A 22554-nucleotide genomic window follows, 5' to 3' on the forward strand; every position below is an offset into this window, starting at 1 on the left:
GTATTTCATACATATTTATCATTTTTAGCTTGAACTGACTCTTGAAAAGTCTTGAAATAGCTATAGACATAAGATAGTTGTTGGCTTAGTTATTATAACAGGATGCCACTCGCTGCGATGGACAGGAGCAAGTCAGACGGTTGCTGCTCAGCCATCTAATTATTTAAAGCTGTTCAAAACTTCTACAACTTGCCTGAGTAACACTGGTGTCTTAAGATGAAAATAGCTAGATCCTTTAGACTGTGCCTCCAATTTAGCCCAAAGCTAAAACTAATACTGACACAGTGGGTCCAGACTCCTTTCCAGACGCATTACCGAGACTATTATTTCTATGAAAGAAAATAGAAAAGCAAATACCAGACAACTCTGACACTGCTTATCTTGGAAAACCGGAATAGACAGATTGAAATGTAGTCTCTTAACTGTTATCAGGGAACACTTGGGAATAGACATGAAATTGCTAGTGAATAGATACAGAATATTAATCCTGTATGGAATTAATGGGCCAGAAAAAGCAAGCGCTGTGAAGGTTTGGAGTGTGCAAGAAGTTCTAGAGGTGCTGCCCACCAGTAGAATGCTCCACCTAAGTGGGCATAGGTGAATGGAGGAGTACAAATAAAAAAAAGACTGGTGGATCAGCACAACACTCCAAAAATAATTGAATAATCAGAACAATTGGGTGAAAATTTCTCCTTTAATTAGTTAAATAGACAATCAGCATTGGAAAACGCATTTGGGGGCAAAACTCCTTCACTGGTTCAGTTGGCTTAAATACTAAGACAGCTGAAGACCTGAACAGTGAAAGGTCTGGAGTGTTGAAAATGACACCGGTTTACTGGTGGAGGGTGCAGGGATCGGGGCTAAAGGAGAAATGTCTGCTATTGTTGGTGAATGTCATTGAAATGGGAAGGATCTGCTATCAAAAATCACATGTCTATGGTAAGCCTTATGTATTACCTACAATTTAGAGGTCTACAAGTAAAGTGAAAATTCTCAAAATGTACTTTTTAAGACTGTCTACTCTAATAATTCCTTTAGAGAATGTATGATTTCTTACATTTATTCAGAGAATATAGGCTAAGAAGGAAAAATTTAACCCTACATTTAAAGCTTTCATGTAGAAAGAGCTTTCAGAAAATTATAGGAAAGTCCAGATTTTGTACCTGAATTTCTTTGTAGTGGCTCAAACACAGCTATTGTGTCATCACTTAAGAAGTAGGAGATGATGAACGTTCGTTCTTTATCAATGGGATTCTCAGTGAGAAGTTGTGCAACGAACCGAAGAACATAGCTGTCCAAGCCATTCCTAAAATAGGAGGAAGAGAAGGGTTTCATTCAAAGATGTCAGCAAGTAATTTGTATACTGTCTCCGACCATACTACTGCTATATGCCTCTAAGCTATCAAATAATGAAGGTGATAGGTTGTGCTTTTGGGATCTGAAGTTCTATGAGATTCCATGAGCACACCTTCTCATCTGTGGGATAATTGAGCTGGCTGGGTGTGGATTTTTCCAGCCAGCCAATTCCCTTTGGTCTGCTGCACATAAATACCAGCTCCTCTGATTAGAGGATGCTAGTAATTTTATCCTGTTTATGCATTCTGTGTTAATCCCACTATGTGCTTGCTTTGGTGTTATGCATATCTAGTCTGTAGTGTCTCTCTCACCATCCCTGAGGACAGTCTAGACACCTGTAGTCCCTACCTGCATTATATGCAGACCCCCACTTCCCTTCCCTTTGTCAGGTGCAACCTCCGGTAGTCTGATCTCTTATGTATGTGTCAGGTGGGTGATGCCTGACACGGTTCCCTGTATGTCAGTATGGTGTCTGACTCTTTCCCCTTGGTGTGAGGACACTTGCACTAGCAATGGTTTATCTGTATGCATGTGAGCTCTGAGTCGGGTTTCTGTGTTGGGTTTCTCTGTCACCCTAAGGCTTTGCTTTTATGCATGATGTGTGGTACCTGTCTGTGCAGGTGGCTGGACATGTGTGTGAACAGTGATGTGTTCATTGGGTCTGTGCAAGTGGCCTGTTCTGTGTTGAATGCAATCCCTAGTGTGTCGGTGTGAACAGCAACATGTTCAATGTATGTGTAGGTTTCCAGACATCAAGTGTGAACAGTCTTGTTCTGTGAGTTGGTGTGAGCTGTGTCCTGTCCTGCTTTAGATCGATTGCCATCCAGGGATAGGCAGGTCCCTAGGTTCCAGCGTGGGGGCCGTCCTTGTCAGGATGATCGCCCTGCTTGCAGGCAGGTTTTCACGTGGTGGTTATCCTGTTAGGGTAGGGATATGTTATGTCTGCCCAAAAGACCAGTTTGCAGTCCTACCTTGGTGTTCAGTATGCATTTTGTGTGTGCTTAGGGCGTTTGTGTGAACGCAGCCTTGCGTCCGGGCTGAGCCGTGGTGCCCTGTTGATGCGTGGATGTAACAGAAGGTTTGCAGGAGAATTCTTTCCTTTATAATCTTCTCAAAGCAGAAAAACATTATGTGTGCTCCATTAAGGTGCAGTAGGTGTCTGCATCACATGTAAGAAGAGAGCCCTGTAGCACTAAAATGGCTAAAGAATGGTAGCCCACTGCTCGTCTTTATACATGAGGCCCATAAATTGCAGAGACATCTTAAATTTTGGAATTCACCCACTGGTTTACTTATAGCATATCATTTATTGATATGTTTTATTTATATAACATGGTACAGAAATTGTCATCATTCATATTGGTCTCAATCTGGTTGCGAAATTAACCTGTCGGTATGTTTTTTAGCATGTGGAAAAAAATCCATACAAACACAGTGAGAACAACAAACTCTATGCAGATGTTGCTGTTGGTAAGAGTTGAACCCAGTGCTGCAAGACAACAGTAGTAATCACTTAGCGTCCAAAGTGCCCAAAGAGCTATGTAGGGTTTTACGTTTTTATTTACGTTTTTAGGGTTTATGTAAATAAACTATTGCTAAGCAAGCTGCACAGTATGCTTTATGTTACTATGAATGTCCTTTTCTAGCCTTTATTTTGGACAGGGCATTTTTTAAATTTATTTATGTATTCGTTTAATTTTATCTCACATGATTTTTTGATTAGCTATTTATCTACTGGCAATCAAGGCACCAGATTAATTCCGTTATTATGCAGTATTATGCCTTCCCTGCAAATACATAGTCACAGCTCATAGGTAGCAGTGATCTGATTAAAACTTTCCCTTCCATCCGTGATATAGAGAATACAGGGATAATCTTTCCTGCTTCCCATTTCACTGTATAGTTCAAAGGCTTTAGTGACATTGACTGATGTAAAAGCTATGCTTCAGCATCAGAGACCATTGTTTTCCCTTGATTGGATTATCCTCTTCTGTGTGCTTGAACTTATGAGACTTCAGTTCCATTCTTGTAAGCTATCTCATAGCAGTTGGATATATTCACTCATTGTAAAACAATCCCTCTCCTAGAAGGAGTTGTCGGAATCAATGAAACTTTCTATGTGTGATTGTAACATTGATATAAGTTCAACTTGTCCCTTGACCCAGTAGATTAGCATGGAACATGCAATCACGACCACCAATTCCTCCAGCAGGATCTGAACCCTTAGCTTCAGTCCCTAGAGGGGATGTATCCCATGGCAAAAGCACAAAAGCTTCAGTCTGCCACTCACATGTCCTCCTCCACCGACTAACATCTCTACTCTCTCTCTGTCTACTCTGTCACTGGTGAAAGGAAGAAAAAAAATTAAAGAAACCACATTATACCTTATTAACAGGAGTTCAACAAAAAATTGTCCACGTGTTTTTTTTTCTAATACTTCTTCAAACCACGAGGTCCTATCGGGCGAGTGGGTTACTCAGTCTTCGATTCCATGGAGAAACCCATGGGGGTTGGATCACTTCCCCATGATCGAATCCCGATGGAGGAGCAGAGGGACAGACTGGGACACATTAAATTACAAACCTCAATGTCCTCCTCGGTACGCTCCTCTACCACTGCAGAAGTCGCCACAAAACTTGGGTAGCTCTCACATGTGCCCATCAGCAATAGATGCAGCAAACAAACATGAGGCTCTTTCATCCCAGCTGAGACAGTGTAATAGGGCGGACCCCTTTTCTCCATAGTCCGGTCATCTCGGAAAACACAGGGAAAGTTCTGATCTCTATATTCTCTGATAAAAGGTTGTAAATGAGCCAGCACGGCCTGCTGGGCCCCGATAATGTCTCTGTGCAGTAGAATCCAGGGTGGATAGTAATAAAGTACTGCTCCTGTGGCAGTAAAATGGGGGTAGTGCTTCTGAGTCTCTGCGGCGGGCAAGTCCTCCACCACACCCGCTGGAGCAGAAACAACCTCTATCACTAACTCCTCTTCTGTCCTGACAAGAGCAGTAGTGGGAGCCAACTCGGCCTGAGCTAGCGAGTACATTGCCTCCGAAGAAGTGGGGCTGAGCCCTAAGGGTTGCTTGGGGGTCAGGCAGCGCAACCTCCTGTCTCAGCTCTGGAGGGTAGCATCGATTGGCACAGCCTTGGTGTCCATCTTGTCTCCCTCTCCAGCGGAACTCAATCCAGATGAGTCCCCAGACAGCGGTGTCTCCACAGAGAAAAGGTCTGCACCTCTCTCTCATCCCCAAAATACTGTTGGGGTCTGGCAGGTGGATAGCCGGCTGGCACGCCTTGCATCACTAAAGAAGCAGACATCACATCAGAGTCCTCACTGCTCACCACTCTAGGCTCTTCCTCCAACTCTTGAGCGCACAGTTTTGCAACTGCAGAGTTCACTGCTGACTCATCCCAGGGTGGTTTCTGTCGCCTCGCTCTTTAAGCTCTTCAGTGGGGAATTTCCACCCCCCTACTTTTTTTCACCACTGGCGGGCTTTTGCTGGCGGGAAGATTTGTTGGGCTTTTGCTGGCGGGAAGAAGGGGTTGGCTGGGCGACATTTGGCCTTTGAATGTCTAGCAATGTCACCTCTCCGAGCAGCTCCACACATTCCTCTCTTAACATGTAGAGCATTTTAGCAGCCATTGCCCCAATAAAAATTCTGTTCGTAATCTACAGTTTAGGCAACGAAAGTCCATTCTTGCATACTCCAACATGAAAGGCATGGAGGTATCATCCTGTTTGTGATGCCAAGTGGGCCTTTCTAGTGGGCCAGGTCGGCCCTTTGGGGCCAGGAGTACAGCAGGGTAAACCTGATGGTATGTCACGATTGGCTCTACTGCCTCTTCCCGGTGTATCCAAAGCTCCGGATTGCCCAACCTTGCTCAGGTTGTATTAACAACCATGTCAATCAGTCCATCACTTATCTGTCACATGACACCAGTGTCTGTTCCCGGGTGAGCCGTCAGCCGTATTGAATAAATGAGTCCACAGCCAAATTATAGTTTTAAACCTGAGGCACGCGGTTTTCTTTACTCACAATTTCAAGTTCGATTTTCCAAGTATAAAACACTTTGACAGTCTTTAAGTAAAACACTCCTTGTACATTTTCTCTCCCGACATTTAGACGTCATGAGTCTCAGTTATCTGATGGACATTCTCCGGAGGTAAACTCCTGACACGAAGAGGAATGCATACAACTCACTCTTCCATTGCTTGCTCTGTCTCTCCTTTGACTGTTACTGCACACTCAGTAAACTCTTGCCTTACGCTGAACTTGTCCCTTGACCCAGTTGATTAGCAGGGAACGTGCAACCATGACCACCAACTCCTCAAGCAGGATCCGAACTCTTAGCTTCAGTCCCTGGAGAGGATGTATCCCATGGCAAATGAGATAGGCCCGAGGCTCTGCCCATTGCCTACATCTCTACTCTTTCTCTCTGTCTACTCTAGGCTCCACCTCCTAGCTTGTCTAACTCTCCAATCAACTAGGTAGAGGAGTCAGACTCACCACCACAAAGATTGGTAGCACTAACACAGAACACAGACGAACAAAAGACAGACTACATGAGATGGGCACACACCACTCGAAGATACCCCACTCTGGGTCACTATAGCAGCAAAATGACAACTACTTCTAATGCTTGATGATTTATTTTATAAATATAATATAATGCATAAACTCCTGTCACACAGCATTACAGTCAGCATTATGTCTCACTATGCCTCATTAAAGCACCATATGGCAGGGCATGGAGACCATGTACATTGTGCACAGGGCACAGGCTTTCCTGTAGGCATGAATCCTTAAAGCTTCCCTGATACGATCTGGTTCATTAGAAGAGTCCCCCAAAAATAAGCTAATCACAGGTTGTCCTGTCAATAGGACCCTCAAGGTCCTACCGTAATCTGCCAAGGAACTCAGCAACATATGTTCAATTCCCCTACAACACCGCCACAGAGGAAATAAGACATTACATAATGTCCCCTGAAATCATTGGGCTGTCTGTGTGATACACAAACTTGCTGGGTCCTCCAGAAAGAGAAATAAACTATTTCTAGCCTCTCTGTTCTGACTAACAGTTTAACCTAAAATACTTGGATATATGCTGCTCGAAAATAAGGTCTCTACAGAAAATAACGCCTTTAAGTATGTTTCCTAGTTATATCCAAATTACATTTCTCAACTGATATGTAATGAAGGACCATACTAATATATTGTAGAATTTTAGGTGATACAATAAAATACCTGTCTTTTTCCATAAACTTCTTGAAATCCCGTTGTGGCGGTTTTGGTAGGAGTCCAAAACAAAAACAAAGAGAGTCTTCCTCAGAACCAAAACCATTGTAAGGTGGAATTTGCTTCTCAATCTTTAGCAGTTGGGGAGCTTTGTACTGGACTGGTGTGAAATCCTCTAGAAGATGATAAAAAGTTATTGAAAAAACTGCAGGACCCATCAGATCAACTTATCTTTATCTGAACAAATTAGGACGGCCTCTTATGGGAAGTAATATATGTTGCGTGACCTGATATATCGTTTCTATGCCTGGGTTCACACCAGTGCTTTGGTTTTCATTGGTCAGCTTTGGCCTAAAAGTGGATCAACAAAAAAAAGGCAACAGATGTGGCACATGCAGGACACCAATCGCTATAATGGGGTTGGTTGGTCTCCTAGCATTTGTGCAAGATTTGGGCTGAAGTTCCAGCACAGATGTGACATAGCCTAAATAAGCTCCAATCCTGAAGGGAGAGTAGGCTCTGTAGCATCAACCATTGGATAGCAACTAGAGATGAGCGAATATACTAGTTTTGAGTAATTACTCGATCGAGCACCGCGATTTTCGAGTACTTCCGTACTCGGGTGAAAAGATTCGGGGGGCGCCGGGGGGCAGGGGGAGGCGTGGAGGAGCGGGGGTAGCAGTGGGGAACAGGGGGAAGCCCTCTCTCTCTCCCTCTCCCCCCCACTCCCCACTGCAACCCCCCACTCACCCACGGCGCCCCCGAATCTTTTCACCCGAGTACGGAAGTACTCGAAAATCGCGGCGCTCGGGCGAAAAAGGGGCGTGGCCGAGTAGGTTCGCTCATCTCTAATAGCAACCTTTAAAAGGTGGTTTCACACATTTTCACACCGATGTGAGGCGTTTTTCGGACAAAAACGCCTCCCATCACTTCAGTAAAGTAGCTATCCCCCTGTGCAGCTTTCAGCTGCATTAGAGGATCGGCAAGTGTTTACCCTTGTTTTCACTAGGAAACACCGCATTGCACTCGCATGCACATCACACGCTGTGCCATGTGTTTTACTGTCCCATTGAAAACAATGGGTGATGCGTTCCAAGGAACGTAAAAAAATAGGTCATAGTTGTGCATTTCGCAACTCTCACGAGAGTTTCTCGGCCGTGTGAAACCGTCCTTAGAGAGTTGAAATTTATCAAGAAGCCAATGTATAGCATTTCGAGAAAAAAAGCACTAGGGGTTTATGGTTTGGCATTTTGATGAGATCTTTCTGAAAATGTCAGTAGTCTGATGTACAATAATCGTTCAATCCAAACGCACGCCGACCGATCCAGAATTGTTTTCTTTTTGCCTCTCGTTTATTTTATGCAGGCATAAAAATCATCATTGGTTCATTTACTTATCGTTTAATTTAAACTGCACTCATTCAATCCTTCTCATTCACTTAGGCCGCCTGCAGACGGCCGGGTTGGATCCCGCTGCGATAATTTTTGCAGCGGGACCCGACCTGAGCCCCTGCAGGGACCAGCGTGGCGCTTACCTCTCCCGCGGCTCCGACTCTTTCATATGCCGGCTGCCAGCCAGCCGGCGCATGCGCAGACCAGAGCTGGTGGCCGGGAAGTGACATTTCGGTGCGGGGCTCTGCGAGCCCCGTACAGAAATAGAGCGCGCCACGATTTGTTTTCTATGCGTGATTTCGCGCGGACAAATCGCGGCCGTCTGCCTAGGATTGTGTTTTCTAACGCAATCCTATGGCATCTTCCACGGGCGGAAATTCTGCGGGAAATCCCGACGCGGAATTTCCGCCCATGTGCAGGGGGCCTTATACAGCAAATGTGAAAGATTCCGAACAATTTCTCATTTAAACGAGCCAACGATGTATCTACCTGTCTAAAGAGCAAGCAAGCTAGCAGTGATGTCATTTGCTCGTTCGCTCGTTCAAACAATAAATTGGCTTGTCTAAAAGGTCCCTAAGCCTTCAACCAATTTCATAGGCAAAGAATATGGCAGTGATAACATCTCCCATATGTTCTGCCAGCTAACACTTCGGAGGGAGAAAAATGTCTTGTTATGCAGCAGTGTGAAGAGGTGAGTGTCAGTATACAACCAAACATATTTACTGCTTGTTAAAGCTTCTACAGACGAGCGTAGGTGCAGATATGCTTGTGTATTGGCGCTTTTAACTGTACTTTCTATGCTGCCAGGGATCGTTAACATCGGTTGTCAACACTGTGCAGGCTAATAAGTCATTGCGCAATTTTGCGGGGATCAGGTGCGCACCTATGGTGCCTTAGGTGTGCAAATACGTACAAAAATGTTGCAGGGTATTTTTTTTGGACTCAAAATGGGTGCGAAAAAGAGAAAGTGTGAATAAACCTATTAAAAACAATGGGTTCTGTCATTACAAAAAAAAAAATATTTCAAGTTTTGTGTATAGATGGGTTAAAGGGGTTCTGTCATTGGAAAACAAAAACTCTATGCTTCCCTTTTCCTTCCCATCAGTCTGCTTACCAGATCTTCAACTCACCTATCTTCTCCTGTCTCCTTCAGTCCCGGTGGGGGGGTCATCTCACCTCCAGCTGGCTGATTCCTCTGCTTCCTGTGATGTTACGTACATTCACAGGCAGTCTCCTTCCTGCCCAGCAATGTACACTACATTACTAGTTCACAGCCTAGGAGGGAATGCCGAGCTATTGCAGAGACTATTTATGTCCGCTGTTTCTGCAATAGACCAGAATTCCTTCCTAGGCAGTGAACACTGCAGCACAGGGATGTGACCTTCACTGACCCAGCCAGAAGACAATGCGAGGAATGCAGCCTTCATAACAAGCCGGCCGGCTGGAGGTGAGGTGACCCGGGGCACTGCAGAAGCTCAGTGATGAGAAGCTGTGGTAAAGAGACTGACAGGGAAGGAATAGGCGAGTATAGAATTTTTTTTTAATAACAGAACCCTTTTAAGCCCTTTGGACTCAAGCCCACGTACGTATCTGTAAAACGCTGTGGGTCTCCCACAATTTTGCAGGAAAAAGAACCCACCTGAAAGTAATTAGGCTACATAGCCTTTTAAATTACAGGACGGGTAGTTCTCACAGGGCAAAAATGACAGTAAAATGTGCAAAAACATGTGCAAAAGCGTGACATTCATGGTGCAAACATGTTGAACTAATACATGCATTTTTGCGCATACGCCTGTGTGAATCCGGCCTTAATGCGCAGGAAAATAGAGCATGCTGGAGGTTTTTTTGCACAACCGAAATGTACAGGAGAATACACGCATGTGAACGAACCCATTGAAATCAACTGAGCCTCTTCTCTGTGTATTGTGTGTGCAAATTATGTGTGCACAAATACACCCGTGTGAAGGGGGCCTAAGGGTTCATAATTACATGTCATTTTTATTCAATGAAGAAATAATCTTTAAACCAAAATTCCCCAGTTTACTGTATTTGTATATTTTCCTACTCATCTTTTCTTACGATCCACTGCAAATCAGTACTTCAAATAAAATTACCTTCTGTGTGCTACCAAAGGGTCTTACAAGGACAAGGATAATGTGATCATCGAGCTGACCCGAGCAGAGCGGTAATTTGATTGTACCTTATTTGCTTTACATTTGACAAATGTAATTGATTTAAGTTGCACTGATGTGTTTGTAATCAATAATAATGCAATAAAAACTCAGCTTCTCTTCCATAAAGCCCTGGATGAATCTAAAATCAATTTACTGAAATTACCAATACCGCGATTCTGTTCTCGACAGGTCAGTATTGTTCTAAGTGTCTCCATCCACTGTCCCCCTCCCCTCTCTTAGGAACATTAATCTTTTGGGTGACATGTTATTTTATACAAAGAGGTAAAAATATAATGCTTGAAATAATGAAGTGACAATCTATAAAACAATTACATTCTCAGTAGGGCAATAAATTGGCATCTCCGGGGATGTTGCTATTACAGAGCACCCCTCAGCTCTCCTCACTTGTCAGTTTTAGTAAATACCTATAATCTCCACAAAAGAGCAATGCTGAAAAATCTGTTTTTTAGAACTCTGCATTGTGCCTTTTACATTCCTCCTTGGAAAGTATGAATAAATTGACAATAGGGCATCAAAATTCCCTTGGCGGTAGTGTGCATCCATACACAGTCTAGTATCCAATAATAAGGTCAGACTGTTCAAGGACACACCCTATTGACAAAGGGAATTCTAAGATCAACTTGAAATTGTATAACTTTCCAGGAGAAGGAGGAGTATGAGAAAAGGAAAGCAAAACACAGAGTTGTAAGAAAAGATGATCCAGCATTGCTATTTTATAGGCAATACAAACATTTACTTAGCCTACCTACACACAGGTGAGCACGATAGAATGTGAAGCACTAAGCGAAAATCCAGCATGAACCCAGCGGTGTTTAAACACTCTGGGAGAGCGCAAGTGACCAAGCGGTGACGCCAGCGCTCGTGCAATCGTTTAGGCAACTATTGTTCTGTCTAAATGGCACAGTCTCTTTAATTACTCAGCAGGTCTGGCATGACTCAGTGGCCACACTGAAGGCCGCCCGCTGTGATTCCAGCAGTGAGCCCGGCCCAGTCACCCTACGTACCTGCTTTTTATGTATTGCGGATAACTTCCGCGGCTCGATGGAGGCCGTCTGCATGGAGTCCACAGCATGCTGCGATTTTTATTCCGCTCGCGGAATATGCAATTCGTATCCACAAGTGCGAAGGAAAAATTGAAAGTTTATGCCTTTCAATGCTTCCGCAATTGGAATCAGTTTGTGTGAGACCCCCTAAGGCCTAGAGCCTACAGCCGTGACGGGCTCTGCAAGCGGAATTTCACAGCGGGGTCCATCATGGCGCCCCCCAGAGACCCTATACTCACCTCCGGATCTGCTGCCCGATGTCCTGCATCCCGTGCCGTTGCCCATGCGCAGTACAGCACGACGCGACGGCAGCGTCATGTGACGCGCCAGCAGCGTCATATGACACGCCCACAGCGTCACATGACGCACTGGTAGCGTCAAATGATGCGGGCGGTGGTGGGCGGAGAAGCATTTTTACGCTATCTACCACTGTGCTACAGCAGAAGATAGCGTGATGGAAAGCTTCCATTGACTGCAATGGAAGCTGTCCGTGCGTATGCCCGCGGCAAAAAGAACAGGCTGAGGGTGATTACGGGTAATTTTACGGGGCGGAATTCCATGGTGGAATTCCGCACCGTGAGCATTGCGCTATTAGGTTCAATAGAACCTAATAGCTGTGGGGCAAAGCCGCGGATTTTCGCCCGTGGGAATTAGGCCTAACAGTTCACATTGGTATCTATCATAGCATCTATAGTGGACTTCCTTCCACTTACAACAATACAACAGGTCAACAACCAGAACCCCCTCAGTCTGACAATCCAAACTGACCGGGCACTCTCAGCTTCAACCAGGAGGCACCATGGTTTCTATTCCTACCTCTCCTCAGCCGGCTCCAGGGCTTCTTTCACAGCTCATAAGTCAGACCAAACCCAACTTTGCACAGACCTCTCATACTTGCTTGCCCTCTCAACCACCGCAGCAACAATGTAACTCACTTTGCATACCCCATCCCGTAATTTGTAGTAAACATAGGCACCACCCTGTGGGCCAAAACTTACCCTACATCCAACAGATGCACATGTCCCACCCAGCACCATGATCGGTTATGTAAAATTTCAGAATGGCTACCATGTCTGGGATTGAAAACACTCGCAAATTGTCCACAGGGGCCACAATAGTGTCTGCTATATCAAGTAGACCACATATTTGCATAATTCACGTCAGTAGTTCTTATCAATTCCAGCATTTTCCTGTCTATAGAAAGTTAACACCCCCTTATATGCCCAGCTGACTTTTTTTAAAGATTTTTGAAGAATCGTACAATCTATAGACAATAAAGCATCCTCTGTATTATTTGTACAACCGTCTTACCAATTCCATATTTTGTTCTGTAATAATTCTTGGTAAATTCATCGCAGTCGCACAAGATTATCTTTCTCCCCCATGCATTGACAGCAGCGCCAATTGTCAGGTCACTGTCTTTGTAAAACTCCTGATGCACAGATCCCGTCTGAAAAGGCGGTAAAAGGATAAGAATGTTAATGCTAATGGTAAACTGTGATACTATTGTATTCTTCTAAGATAATGGGCACGTTCAGACATTGCAGATTCCACACACTACAAAACATATCAATGGAGTTTTCAAAACTGCATTCACATGTAGCAAAAATAAGTGAGTACATATTTCAGGGCACGCTGAGGAAATTACAAATTTGCAGCATACCTTGATTGTTTTATAGAGTTACTGAGAATGTTTGCCGAAAATTTGAACCAAAATCCACATGTAAGGACAGATTTACATGAGCGTATGCGTATTTGCACAGAGTTTTTTGCGGAATGAACTAAGCTTTTTATAAGCGCAAAGGTGTATTCTACTATACTTTTTCCGCACGCAAGAACATTTGCATTAACATTCAGCAAAAAATCACGTAACAAATGAAATGGCTAATTAGTCTAATGAGTTCCAGATGTGTTCTCTGTCCTGCGCAATTAAGCAGTGTTCCACGCATCTCCTCTTTGGTGCGCAAATGCACAGGAAAATAGAGCATGCTGCATTCTTTTTGTACAACTGAAAAGCGCAGGAAAAATCCACACATGTGAACAAACCCATTGAAATCTATGGGTTCTATTCTCTGCGCAAATATGTATGTAAATACGTCCATTTGAAGCCAGCCTAAGATTATGTTCATATCATGTTTGCAATGGAAAAAGCTCCCAGTGTAAATGCTGAGCATATCCATAGAGCACCCAACACGAGTCAGAGTGCCTTTTAGCTTCCCTTGGGCCGGTATACATCTATGTGAGATACATTGGCAGTAAAGGTCGGGAGGATCTTTTGGTGTATATGTCCAGTGCAAGACTCCCTTCTCCAGCCTAACTGACACTTGCAAATTGTCTTAAAGGGAGTATCCAAGCAGCAGCCATTGCGATACACCAGGGTCGGAGAGAAAGCACTACTGAACCATGTGTAGCAGCCAGCGCCCGTAATTGCAAGCACAACTCCCACTGATTTCAATAAGAGCAGCTCTTGCAATTATGAGCGCCGGTCGCTACACAGGGATCGTAACAGTACTTCCTTTCCAACCCCAGTGTATCCTGGCAGCCGCTGCCTGGATAACCCCTTTAAGGGAGTGGAAGGGAAAACGAAGACCAGACCCTTCTATTCTGTGTGCCAAAATCCAGCAACTTAATAAGGGGCCCATTCAGGGGTATAACTATAGGGGGTGCAGGGGATGCAGTTGCACCCGGGCCCAGGAGCCCTAGGGGGCCCATAAGGCCTCTGTTCTCCATATTGGGAGCCCAGTACTGTGAATAAAGCTTTATAGTTGGGGGCCCTGTTATAGATTTTGCACCGGGGCCCAGAAGCTTCAAGTTACGTCTCTGGGCCCATTTCTATTTTTGCTGTGGGCCCCCTCTCTTCTATGTACGCCACTGGCAATAAACCATATCTTCTGTAATAAACAAAACTGTCAGCTCACCACACTCACATATGTGTTTGGGTGCACAGCAACTCAGGTGAACTGGGAAGTTCAAATTTCAAGGTAAAGTTTTGCATGATAGAATCTGTTTGAAATCAAAGAGCAAATTAAACCATTTTCAAAGATTGACTGCTTATGCATTTTGCACTCTTGTTCTTAATAATAGCATATAGTCACAAGAAAGCACATGCTATATAATACCTACTCCAGCAAACCACCAATGGGAGGACGCATATAATTAGAAACTTACAGAAAAGCATATAAAAACGCATAAAGAAAAAAAGGAAAACAATTAATCAAAAAAGTAGAAAAAACAATGATCATCAGCTGATACTTTGGGACTTTTTCACATGGTTTTGTGTAAGTTTCTACCTATATGCTTCTGCCAATTGCTGGTTTGCTGCAGTAGGCATTACATAACTTATGTGTGTTATTGTATGCTGTGATTAAAAACAAGAGTTCAAAATGGATAAGCAGTCAATCTTTGAGAAAGGTTTTATCTGCTCTTCGATTTCAATAAGGCTGTGAACTTTTAATGGATACTAGATTTTACCTTGAACATCTTCTGCAATGATTTATCGCAGGTGCAAAGTTGTTATGGAGACTTTGTATGAATTCCAATCATCATTTTTTTACATCCATACACACACAGCTCAAAGTAAGAGATGAAAAAATGTTCTTTTCATTGTAGCATTTTTTCTGAAAGGCCTCTGCTAACATCTTAGTGTGCTTGAAGTGTTTTAAATGGGTCTACTTAAACATGGGTAAATAAAATCTGGGTCCCTTTGTCTTTATGATAAAAGGTAAAAATAATGTTCATCAAATGGGAACTATGTACTTCAAACTCTAGAAATACTTAGGCTGGGTTCACACTGGGTGGATTTGCCGCGGAAATTCCATCCGGAATTTCGCCGCGGCAAATCCGCTTGCAGACGCTAATCCCAGGATTAGCCAGCTATGTGGACGAGATTTCTCAGAAATCTCGTCCACACAGGACAGCGAATAAGTTGCAGCAAAGCCGGTGCTGCGGCGCAGATTCACCAGCCGCAGCATGTTCATTTTTTTTCTTCTTCCGCTGCGGCCGTGCTCTCCTCTATGGGAGCGCCGGCTGCAGCGGAAGAGCATGCAGCCAGGCCGCTTCAAAACCCACGGCTAGTGCTGCGGGTTTTAAAGCAGCGGATTCCCGGCGTAAATCTCGCGGTTTTTCGCTGCAGCCAAAGCGCAAGAGCTCTGCCCGGAATCCGCCCAGTGTGAACCCAGCCTTAAAGTATATCTCCATAAATAATCCGTCCAGACAGCAGATGTGGACTGGCCATTCCACAAACTGATTTGACTTAGGCCTAGATCTGGCAGCAGCATCTGGAGTCCCCTGGTTTTCACTTTTTAACCTCACTAATCAGGATTTGGTCTTTGCTACAAAGAACCCCAGACCGTTACCCCAGAAATAGTCTTGGTTAGGTGGTAGTTGACGTGAACTGGTCAAGGTTACAGTAACGTGGTACTGGAGGAGCAGAAAGAGACATGTTCATGGAATAAAGCCAAGCTCGGGACAGGCGGTACTCTTATGTAATGATGAATCAGGCCAAGGATCAGGGCAGGCAGCAGAGAGTAAGTGTGGTTAATAAACAAGCTGTGGTCAGGAATGGAGAAGACAGGAAAAGCTGAGTGCATGGGTCAAAACACATGAAAGCAGACAGGACAAATAACACTTTTGCACACTAGAGAGACTATGAGCTCAGTAGGACAGGGAGCCCCATATAGAACAAGACATCAGGATTGGCCAGTGACAGGAAATTTGGGTGGACGTGCTTAAGAGCAGCAGTGAAAGATGGCACGTGAAACAGGAGGATGTGAAGTCTGCCGCTGGTGACCACAGGAGGAAAGAGATGACGGAAGATGACAGCGGCCGTCCAAATACATAATGCTAACACAGAGTCCAGCTTTATTATTAGATCACACTATGAATACAAATATAGTTATCAAATTAATATTGACTTCCTCTTACAGATACAAGTAATCATAATATTCTGCTGGAAAATTATGTAAAAAAACTTACTTTAAGATTATCCAGAATATAACGACCTCCATGTCCCATTGGGCCAAAAACATTGAGGACAGTGCGAGACGTGATCTCTCCAGGGTTGTACATTATTTTTGGGACTTGCTGTGAAAGGTACAGAGATGGATTCAATATGAAGGAAAATAATACTTTATAACTTGCTTTACAACCATGTAATAAACACATACCCTCCGTATACTCCTCAAGCATGCATTGAAAAAAAACAGTTAAGAACATTCTAGCCAGCAACCTGGGAAACTAGAAACAGGACAAATGTGGGCCGTGTTGCTATGTCAACTTTCGTTATTGAATTTACTTCAATATAGGGATCATCAATCCAGAGTAAATGATTCAGATAAACTAACCATATCTGTGTGTTCCTTTGTGTTATATGGCCATTGGCCCACTTCAAAGTTCGTTACTGGGCTCCAAGGTTGGTTATGCTCTTTTTAAAGTTCATATTCTTCAATGTCAGTGATATTTTTACCATAATTTTGTGTCATTGTTTGCCTTGTAATATAAAAGGTTTATTGTGCCATCATTTTGTGCAAAGGTCATTTTTAAGAAAGACTTTGTTACACTAAAAATCTAGGATGAAATAGAACTTCAGAAGGCGAGAAATGTCAGGAAAATGCAGAATGGCAGCTGGGCGGAACCCATTATAGCAAATGGGTACCATCTGGTGCCATTCTGGCATGTACCAGATCTGGCCTTCTGGTTTTGCCATTGTTTGGCTCTTAGGATGAAGTCAAACAAGGGATTTATGAAGCACAAGTGTGAACGAGCCCTAACTACAATGTATGTTATTGACAGAAAATATTTGTTTTGGAGTGACATGTATGATAATATGCAAAAAGAAAGTGATTAGAGATGAGCGAGCGTACTCGGAAAAGCACTACTCGCTCGAGTAATTTGCTTTATCCGAGTATCGCTGTGCTCGTCCCTGAAGATTCGGGTGCCGGGACGGAATGGGGAGCTGCAGGGGAGAGCGGGGAGGAACGGAGGTAAGATCTTTCTCTCCCTCTCTCCCGCTCGCTCTCCCCTGCTCCCCGCTGCGACTCACCTGTCAGCCGCAGCGGCACCCGAATCTTCAGACCCGAGCACAGCGATACTCGGATAAAGCAAATTACTCGAGCGAGTAGTGCTTTTCCGAGTACGCTTGCTCATCTCTAAAAGTGATCAAAGTTGGGTTAGCCCAGAAACTCAAAGACTTTTTGGAAAAGCACAGGTTTTAATATAATAACAAGGTCCAGCCATGCTTTTTTGATTGCTATGGAATTTTTTTATGCACTAATCAGCCATGTATACAGTAAATTACAATACAATTAGGTTTGCATTTCTGCTAGTATTAATTACCTTAAGTAGTTTTCCTCGATGAAGAAAGACAGGAACAGAGTCCCGTCCAGAATTTGGAGGTATGATCTCTATAATTTCAACTGTGTCATCAGCTAGAAAATAATGTAATATGAGCTTTCTTGTATCTCCAAAAGGTGAAGCTGTATCATCCCATAGACAGTAAAACCGCAAAACCTGTCTGTCGTGTTCTAGGAACTGTTTCAGAGTATCCATACTTTCATATGGGCGTAGCGGCTTCATGTTATCTGCCATCTACAAAAAGGAAAGCATCACACTTCATGGATAGAAAGACAAAGTTGGATGTCCGCATACCACAACCACTATTTCGGCTGAAGGCACGAGCCTTTTTCAAGCAGGTGTCACACTTCAGCCATCAAAATAAAAATGTATGTCAAGAAATATCTCATCATTACTCATCATATACTTCTTAATCTCTTTTTCTTCCTCTATCCCCCTTCTGCAACATCACCATTTTCTTCCTGTTTTCTTTTTCTTTCTATTCCCATTTAACCCCATGTTATTATATATTTCTTCCTTTTCTATTTATTTTTAGAATTTTACCAGTCATAGTATTTTTGTAGAAATACATATATGGATATTTTTCAAGGAAACCAACACCATGAACATATATGAACATTGGACATGTTTTATCACTGACCTCTCTCAAGTGAAATGTGTATCCAGTGTGATATAAGTGGACGAGAGTAAAGGCCCATTTACATGCAAAGACAATCTTTGAAATGATTGAAAGATTGACAGTTTTAGCGATCATTTTGCAAAAAAGTGTTAATGGACACTAATGTTCATTAAAACTTTATCATCTTCATTTGCATGTAAAAGGGCCTCCGGGAGCTGTTTGCAGAGCCCAGCATGTGCTCTGAGAGCTGCACACAGCTCCATTGTTCTCGCACAGGCTGTTGGCAAAATACAATGTTATCTCTGACTCCTGTGTTTACTCTCTGCGGCTGAACGATGGATGTTAAGCTCACCTTAAAATCATTGTTCAGCCAAAAAGTGAACGATGGCAGCATTTAAACGCAACAATGATCACTCATTTGCGTTTATTCGACCGAATTTTGAGCGATAATCGTTGCGTGTAAATAGGCCTTAAGGTTGGTTATAGCCATTGGATTTTTCAGCTTATCTCTGGGACCAGTAGAATCCCATTGGTACAAATTTCACTTGTTGGTTCCTTGTTTCCTCCAGCAGCCAGGGAACTGCCTGGCTCCCCTATAGACTGTAGCTTGTAGGCTGTGCTCACCAAGATCAACTTAAATAAATCAATAGTCTACTTAGGTAAACACAACTAATTTTCCATAGACATTTAGAATGCATAAACCCAGTATTTATATATATATATATATATATATATATATATATATAAATTTTTTTTGTGGGTTCATATCTCTTTCTGGGGTACAAAAATATTTTCCTGAAATTGAAAATGCCCGTGCTTGCCCTCCTGCTTAAACTATAGCATGGCCTAATTTAAGGCAGCTAGTAGTTGAAGGCAGAATACAAGCACCAGCATTTAATTTTCCAAGTATAGAATATTGAAAAAAAATGTGAAATAAAAATGGTGGTTATAATTATTCTGCTTTTTTACAACCATTATTCTAAAAAAATTGCATGATAAAAAGTGTTTGGGGAATCATGCACCATATTGGCAAATGGATTTACCTGTTTGCGAATAGTTGAGTAGGGATCTGATGGGATTGAACCTGGTGGATTTACTCTTATTCCAAGTTTCCGTAGGAAGTTTCTAGTAAATTCATCACAGTTTACAATCTTGAAAGTTCTTGAGTAAAACACAAGGTCTTTGTTGATGTTGAAGTGATCCACGGTGTAAAATTGGTCATCATTAGGGGGTGGAAGTGGAATACGATGACGTCTGATTATTGTCCCTTCATTAAAAGAAAGCAATTGCTATGATTTCTATAACACTGCAGCGGTACGATACTATGACACTGATCGTAGTCGTGTAAAAATACCACCATTCTACAAAAACCACAAAGGATGTGAAATGAAACAAGCACTATGTATGAACTATAGTATATACCTTCAGTAGTTTTCTAACTAACTAGGAACTTTAGATCATCGCTGGCATTGATTGTCCCTCTTCATTGTACTACCATAATTTTAGGCTCTAATATCTTAATTTCCTTGGGCCATCTTTCAGGCTCCTCATTTATTAATGACATCGGAGGGAAATCTTCTCTGTATGACCTGTCAGACCCACATGGATAGTCGCTTCATTTCCATGACAACATAGTAGCATAGTATTTGAACCTGAAAAAAGACTATCTATTTCAGGCTATTTTCCTGCATTTTTGATCCAGATGAGGGCGAAAAAAACCCAATGAGGTAGAAGCCAATTTTCCTCACTTTAGGGGAAATAAAATCCTTCCCGACTCCAAGTCTGAAAATCAGAATAATCTATGGACTACCAACCCTTCACTATAACATGCAATATTGACTATAACATGTAATATTGCTTGCCTTTTTTAAATAATGTCTGCATTTTATAATGGTGCTTTTCTTGGGTGTAGTTTTTGGATCATAGATTTTCACTGAACAAATAATAGAATCCTGCCGAGAAAGTCCCTATCACTGAAAGAATTCTCTAAAATATAAGCTTTAGGCCTTCTGCACACAGGCAGATTTGCATTGCGCAATCCGCAGCGGGATTCCGCCTCTGGATTTCTCAGCAAATCCAGCCCATAGCATGCTATGGAAAAACGTGATTTCCTGCCCACCAGTGGAAATCGATCGCGATTTTCCGCTTGCGGGAAAGAAATCGTAGCATGCTGCGATTTAGCATGGGATACACACGGCCCGCTTCCATTGAGGTCAATGGAAGCTGTTAGTGCTGCAGCCATTCCGCAGTCATCATTGCAGAATGGCCGCATGAGCAACGTCATCACTATGGTGACGGCGCGGCGTCCTCTCAACTGCGCATGCGCGGCCAGCACATTCACAGCACAAGAGGTCACGTCATCACTATAGCGAAGTCCCCTGTACTTCACATGTGCCGCCCGACACATTGACAGCACAGGAGAAGATGCCGGACAGGTAAGCAGGCCTAGCGCCGGGTCGAACTCCGCTGCAGGAATCCCGCATGCGGGGTCCGACCCACCCGTGTGCAGGTGGCCACACAGGGGTCACCGGCCGGGCAGCGGGTCGAACCCTGCTGCAGGAATCCCGCATGCGGTGTCTAACTTGCCCGTGTGCAGGAGGCCTTATTATTGCTAATTAAAAAGACTCTATTCAAAACAAAATATATCTATCTAAAATGGGAAAACACCAACTCAAATAAATGTAATACTTCATGTAAGTACATGAAGGAGGGGTATCTTAGGCGCAATCACTATAAGCACCAGGTTATTAAATTGGACCAATATAAAGGCGTTCAATAAAAATACCCACAAATGCCTGTTAATCCACTATGTAGGGATTTAATAGTCTAGATTATAGATCATTGACCCTACATAAATATGATTTAAAAAATCAATAAAAAAAAGTCTAGAAACCCATTTTAGAGGAAAAGAAAATAATAAACATGCGTTCAGCCCTGAAGGTAGGCTGATGACAGATAGAGGATCACATGTGTGAAAGTAACTAATAATGGTTTAAAAGCACATTATTCCTTTAGCCAGTTCATATGCTCACAAAGCGATGGAAAAATACAATTTACAATAATGAATACTTTTTTAACAAATGTCCTTGTATCATTCCTTCTCATCACAGTACACAAAGCAACAAGTCAACACATTTATAATGAACTGTTCTTTTGAACCAGACAAATGTAATCATGTACTCCAGATGTACTGGCATTATTACTAGATGTACCCTTTCATCTTCTCATTTTAATTACTTTATGTTACATCACAGAAATTAAATTCTCTATTAAATACTTATTGATGTTCAGTTTGTTCACCCATCGTAACCTTATTATGATTAGCTGTGAAATGTGTAAATGTGAAATTATTCTATTATGTTCAATAAGTGTTTATTGATGTTACACAATCATTAGCATGTACAGTACAATTGAGAATGTCAATGGCAGTTTGCTACTTGCTGAATAGATTTACTGTAAAGAATTATAAGCCAAAATTGCAAACTTTAGGTTCATAGCTAGTAACATGAAAAACTATTTCGCATAAACCACAAACAGTGGGAGACAGGGGTCAGGAAAAAGAAGGGGGGAAGGAAGGTATCCAGGTATGAACTCCTGAGCATGCACCTCTTTACGCTGTTTAATAGTTTTACTCACAAGTGCCATTCCGTAGCCATCTGGTTAATGTGGGGGTATTCCACCATATGTGAAGCATCAAGCCCACCCCAGCCCGGCAGCGCCAGTAGACATCAGAGGTTGACGGGAAGAAACTATGCAGCCCCTCCAGAGTCATGTACCATTGCAAAATAATCTTGAAATTTAGCTCCTGGACCTTGTTAGATATAGACATCTTGTGTGTTAACTGAAAGGCTCTGCCCCAGAGTTCCCTGGGAAAGTACATACTTAAGGTTTCCTCCCATGCCCCTATCCATCTAGGGAGGTGACTGTCCAGGCGCTCCTCTTGCAACTTGTTATAGAGCAATGAAACCCATGTGCCTAGGTGCCTCCGAAACACGGCACAGCTTCTCGAAGGGGGTGATCCTCAGGTTCCAGCCCCACTCTGGCATTATATTCCCCAAATAACTGCGTATCTGGAGGTATTGCATCCAAGAACCCGGGGGCCCCCCCTCGTGTCCCTCACAAGTCCGTCAGAGGCCGCAAGCCCTCCGTTCCCATAAACTCCCCCACCCTAGCTTCCATCCCCTCCGGCATGAACCCCAGGCTGCGCAGACCCAATGTAAACTGGAGCTGGGGATTCCCAACTAAGAGCTTAGAGCAGACGGCCTGGTTGGATCTTGCTGCCAGAATTTTTGCAGTGGGATGTGACCCGTGCCCCAGCAGTGACCCGCGTGCGCTTTTCGGGCACTGCTAGCTGATCGTTAAA

The 22554-nt window shown here is 43.2% G+C and overlaps 1 protein-coding gene across 1 annotated transcript in view; it reads right to left on the reverse strand.

The window, feature by feature from the left end:
• EFHC2 (EF-hand domain containing 2) overlaps positions 1 to 22554 on the reverse strand; it is a 63072-nt gene that overhangs the window by 34518 nt on the left and 6000 nt on the right. The window contains exons 4-9 of the mRNA XM_066599983.1: positions 19235 to 19458; positions 17555 to 17806; positions 16196 to 16303; positions 12533 to 12671; positions 6602 to 6767; positions 1164 to 1306 (exon numbers count right to left, since the gene is read on the reverse strand). Coding sequence (XP_066456080.1) covers positions 1164 to 1306; positions 6602 to 6767; positions 12533 to 12671; positions 16196 to 16303; positions 17555 to 17806; positions 19235 to 19458 — 1032 coding nt within the window. The remainder of the gene's footprint in view (positions 1 to 1163; positions 1307 to 6601; positions 6768 to 12532; positions 12672 to 16195; positions 16304 to 17554; positions 17807 to 19234; positions 19459 to 22554) is intronic.

This window comes from Eleutherodactylus coqui, chromosome 4 (genome assembly GCF_035609145.1).
Source record: "Eleutherodactylus coqui strain aEleCoq1 chromosome 4, aEleCoq1.hap1, whole genome shotgun sequence".
NCBI lineage: Eukaryota > Metazoa > Chordata > Amphibia > Anura > Eleutherodactylidae > Eleutherodactylus > Eleutherodactylus coqui.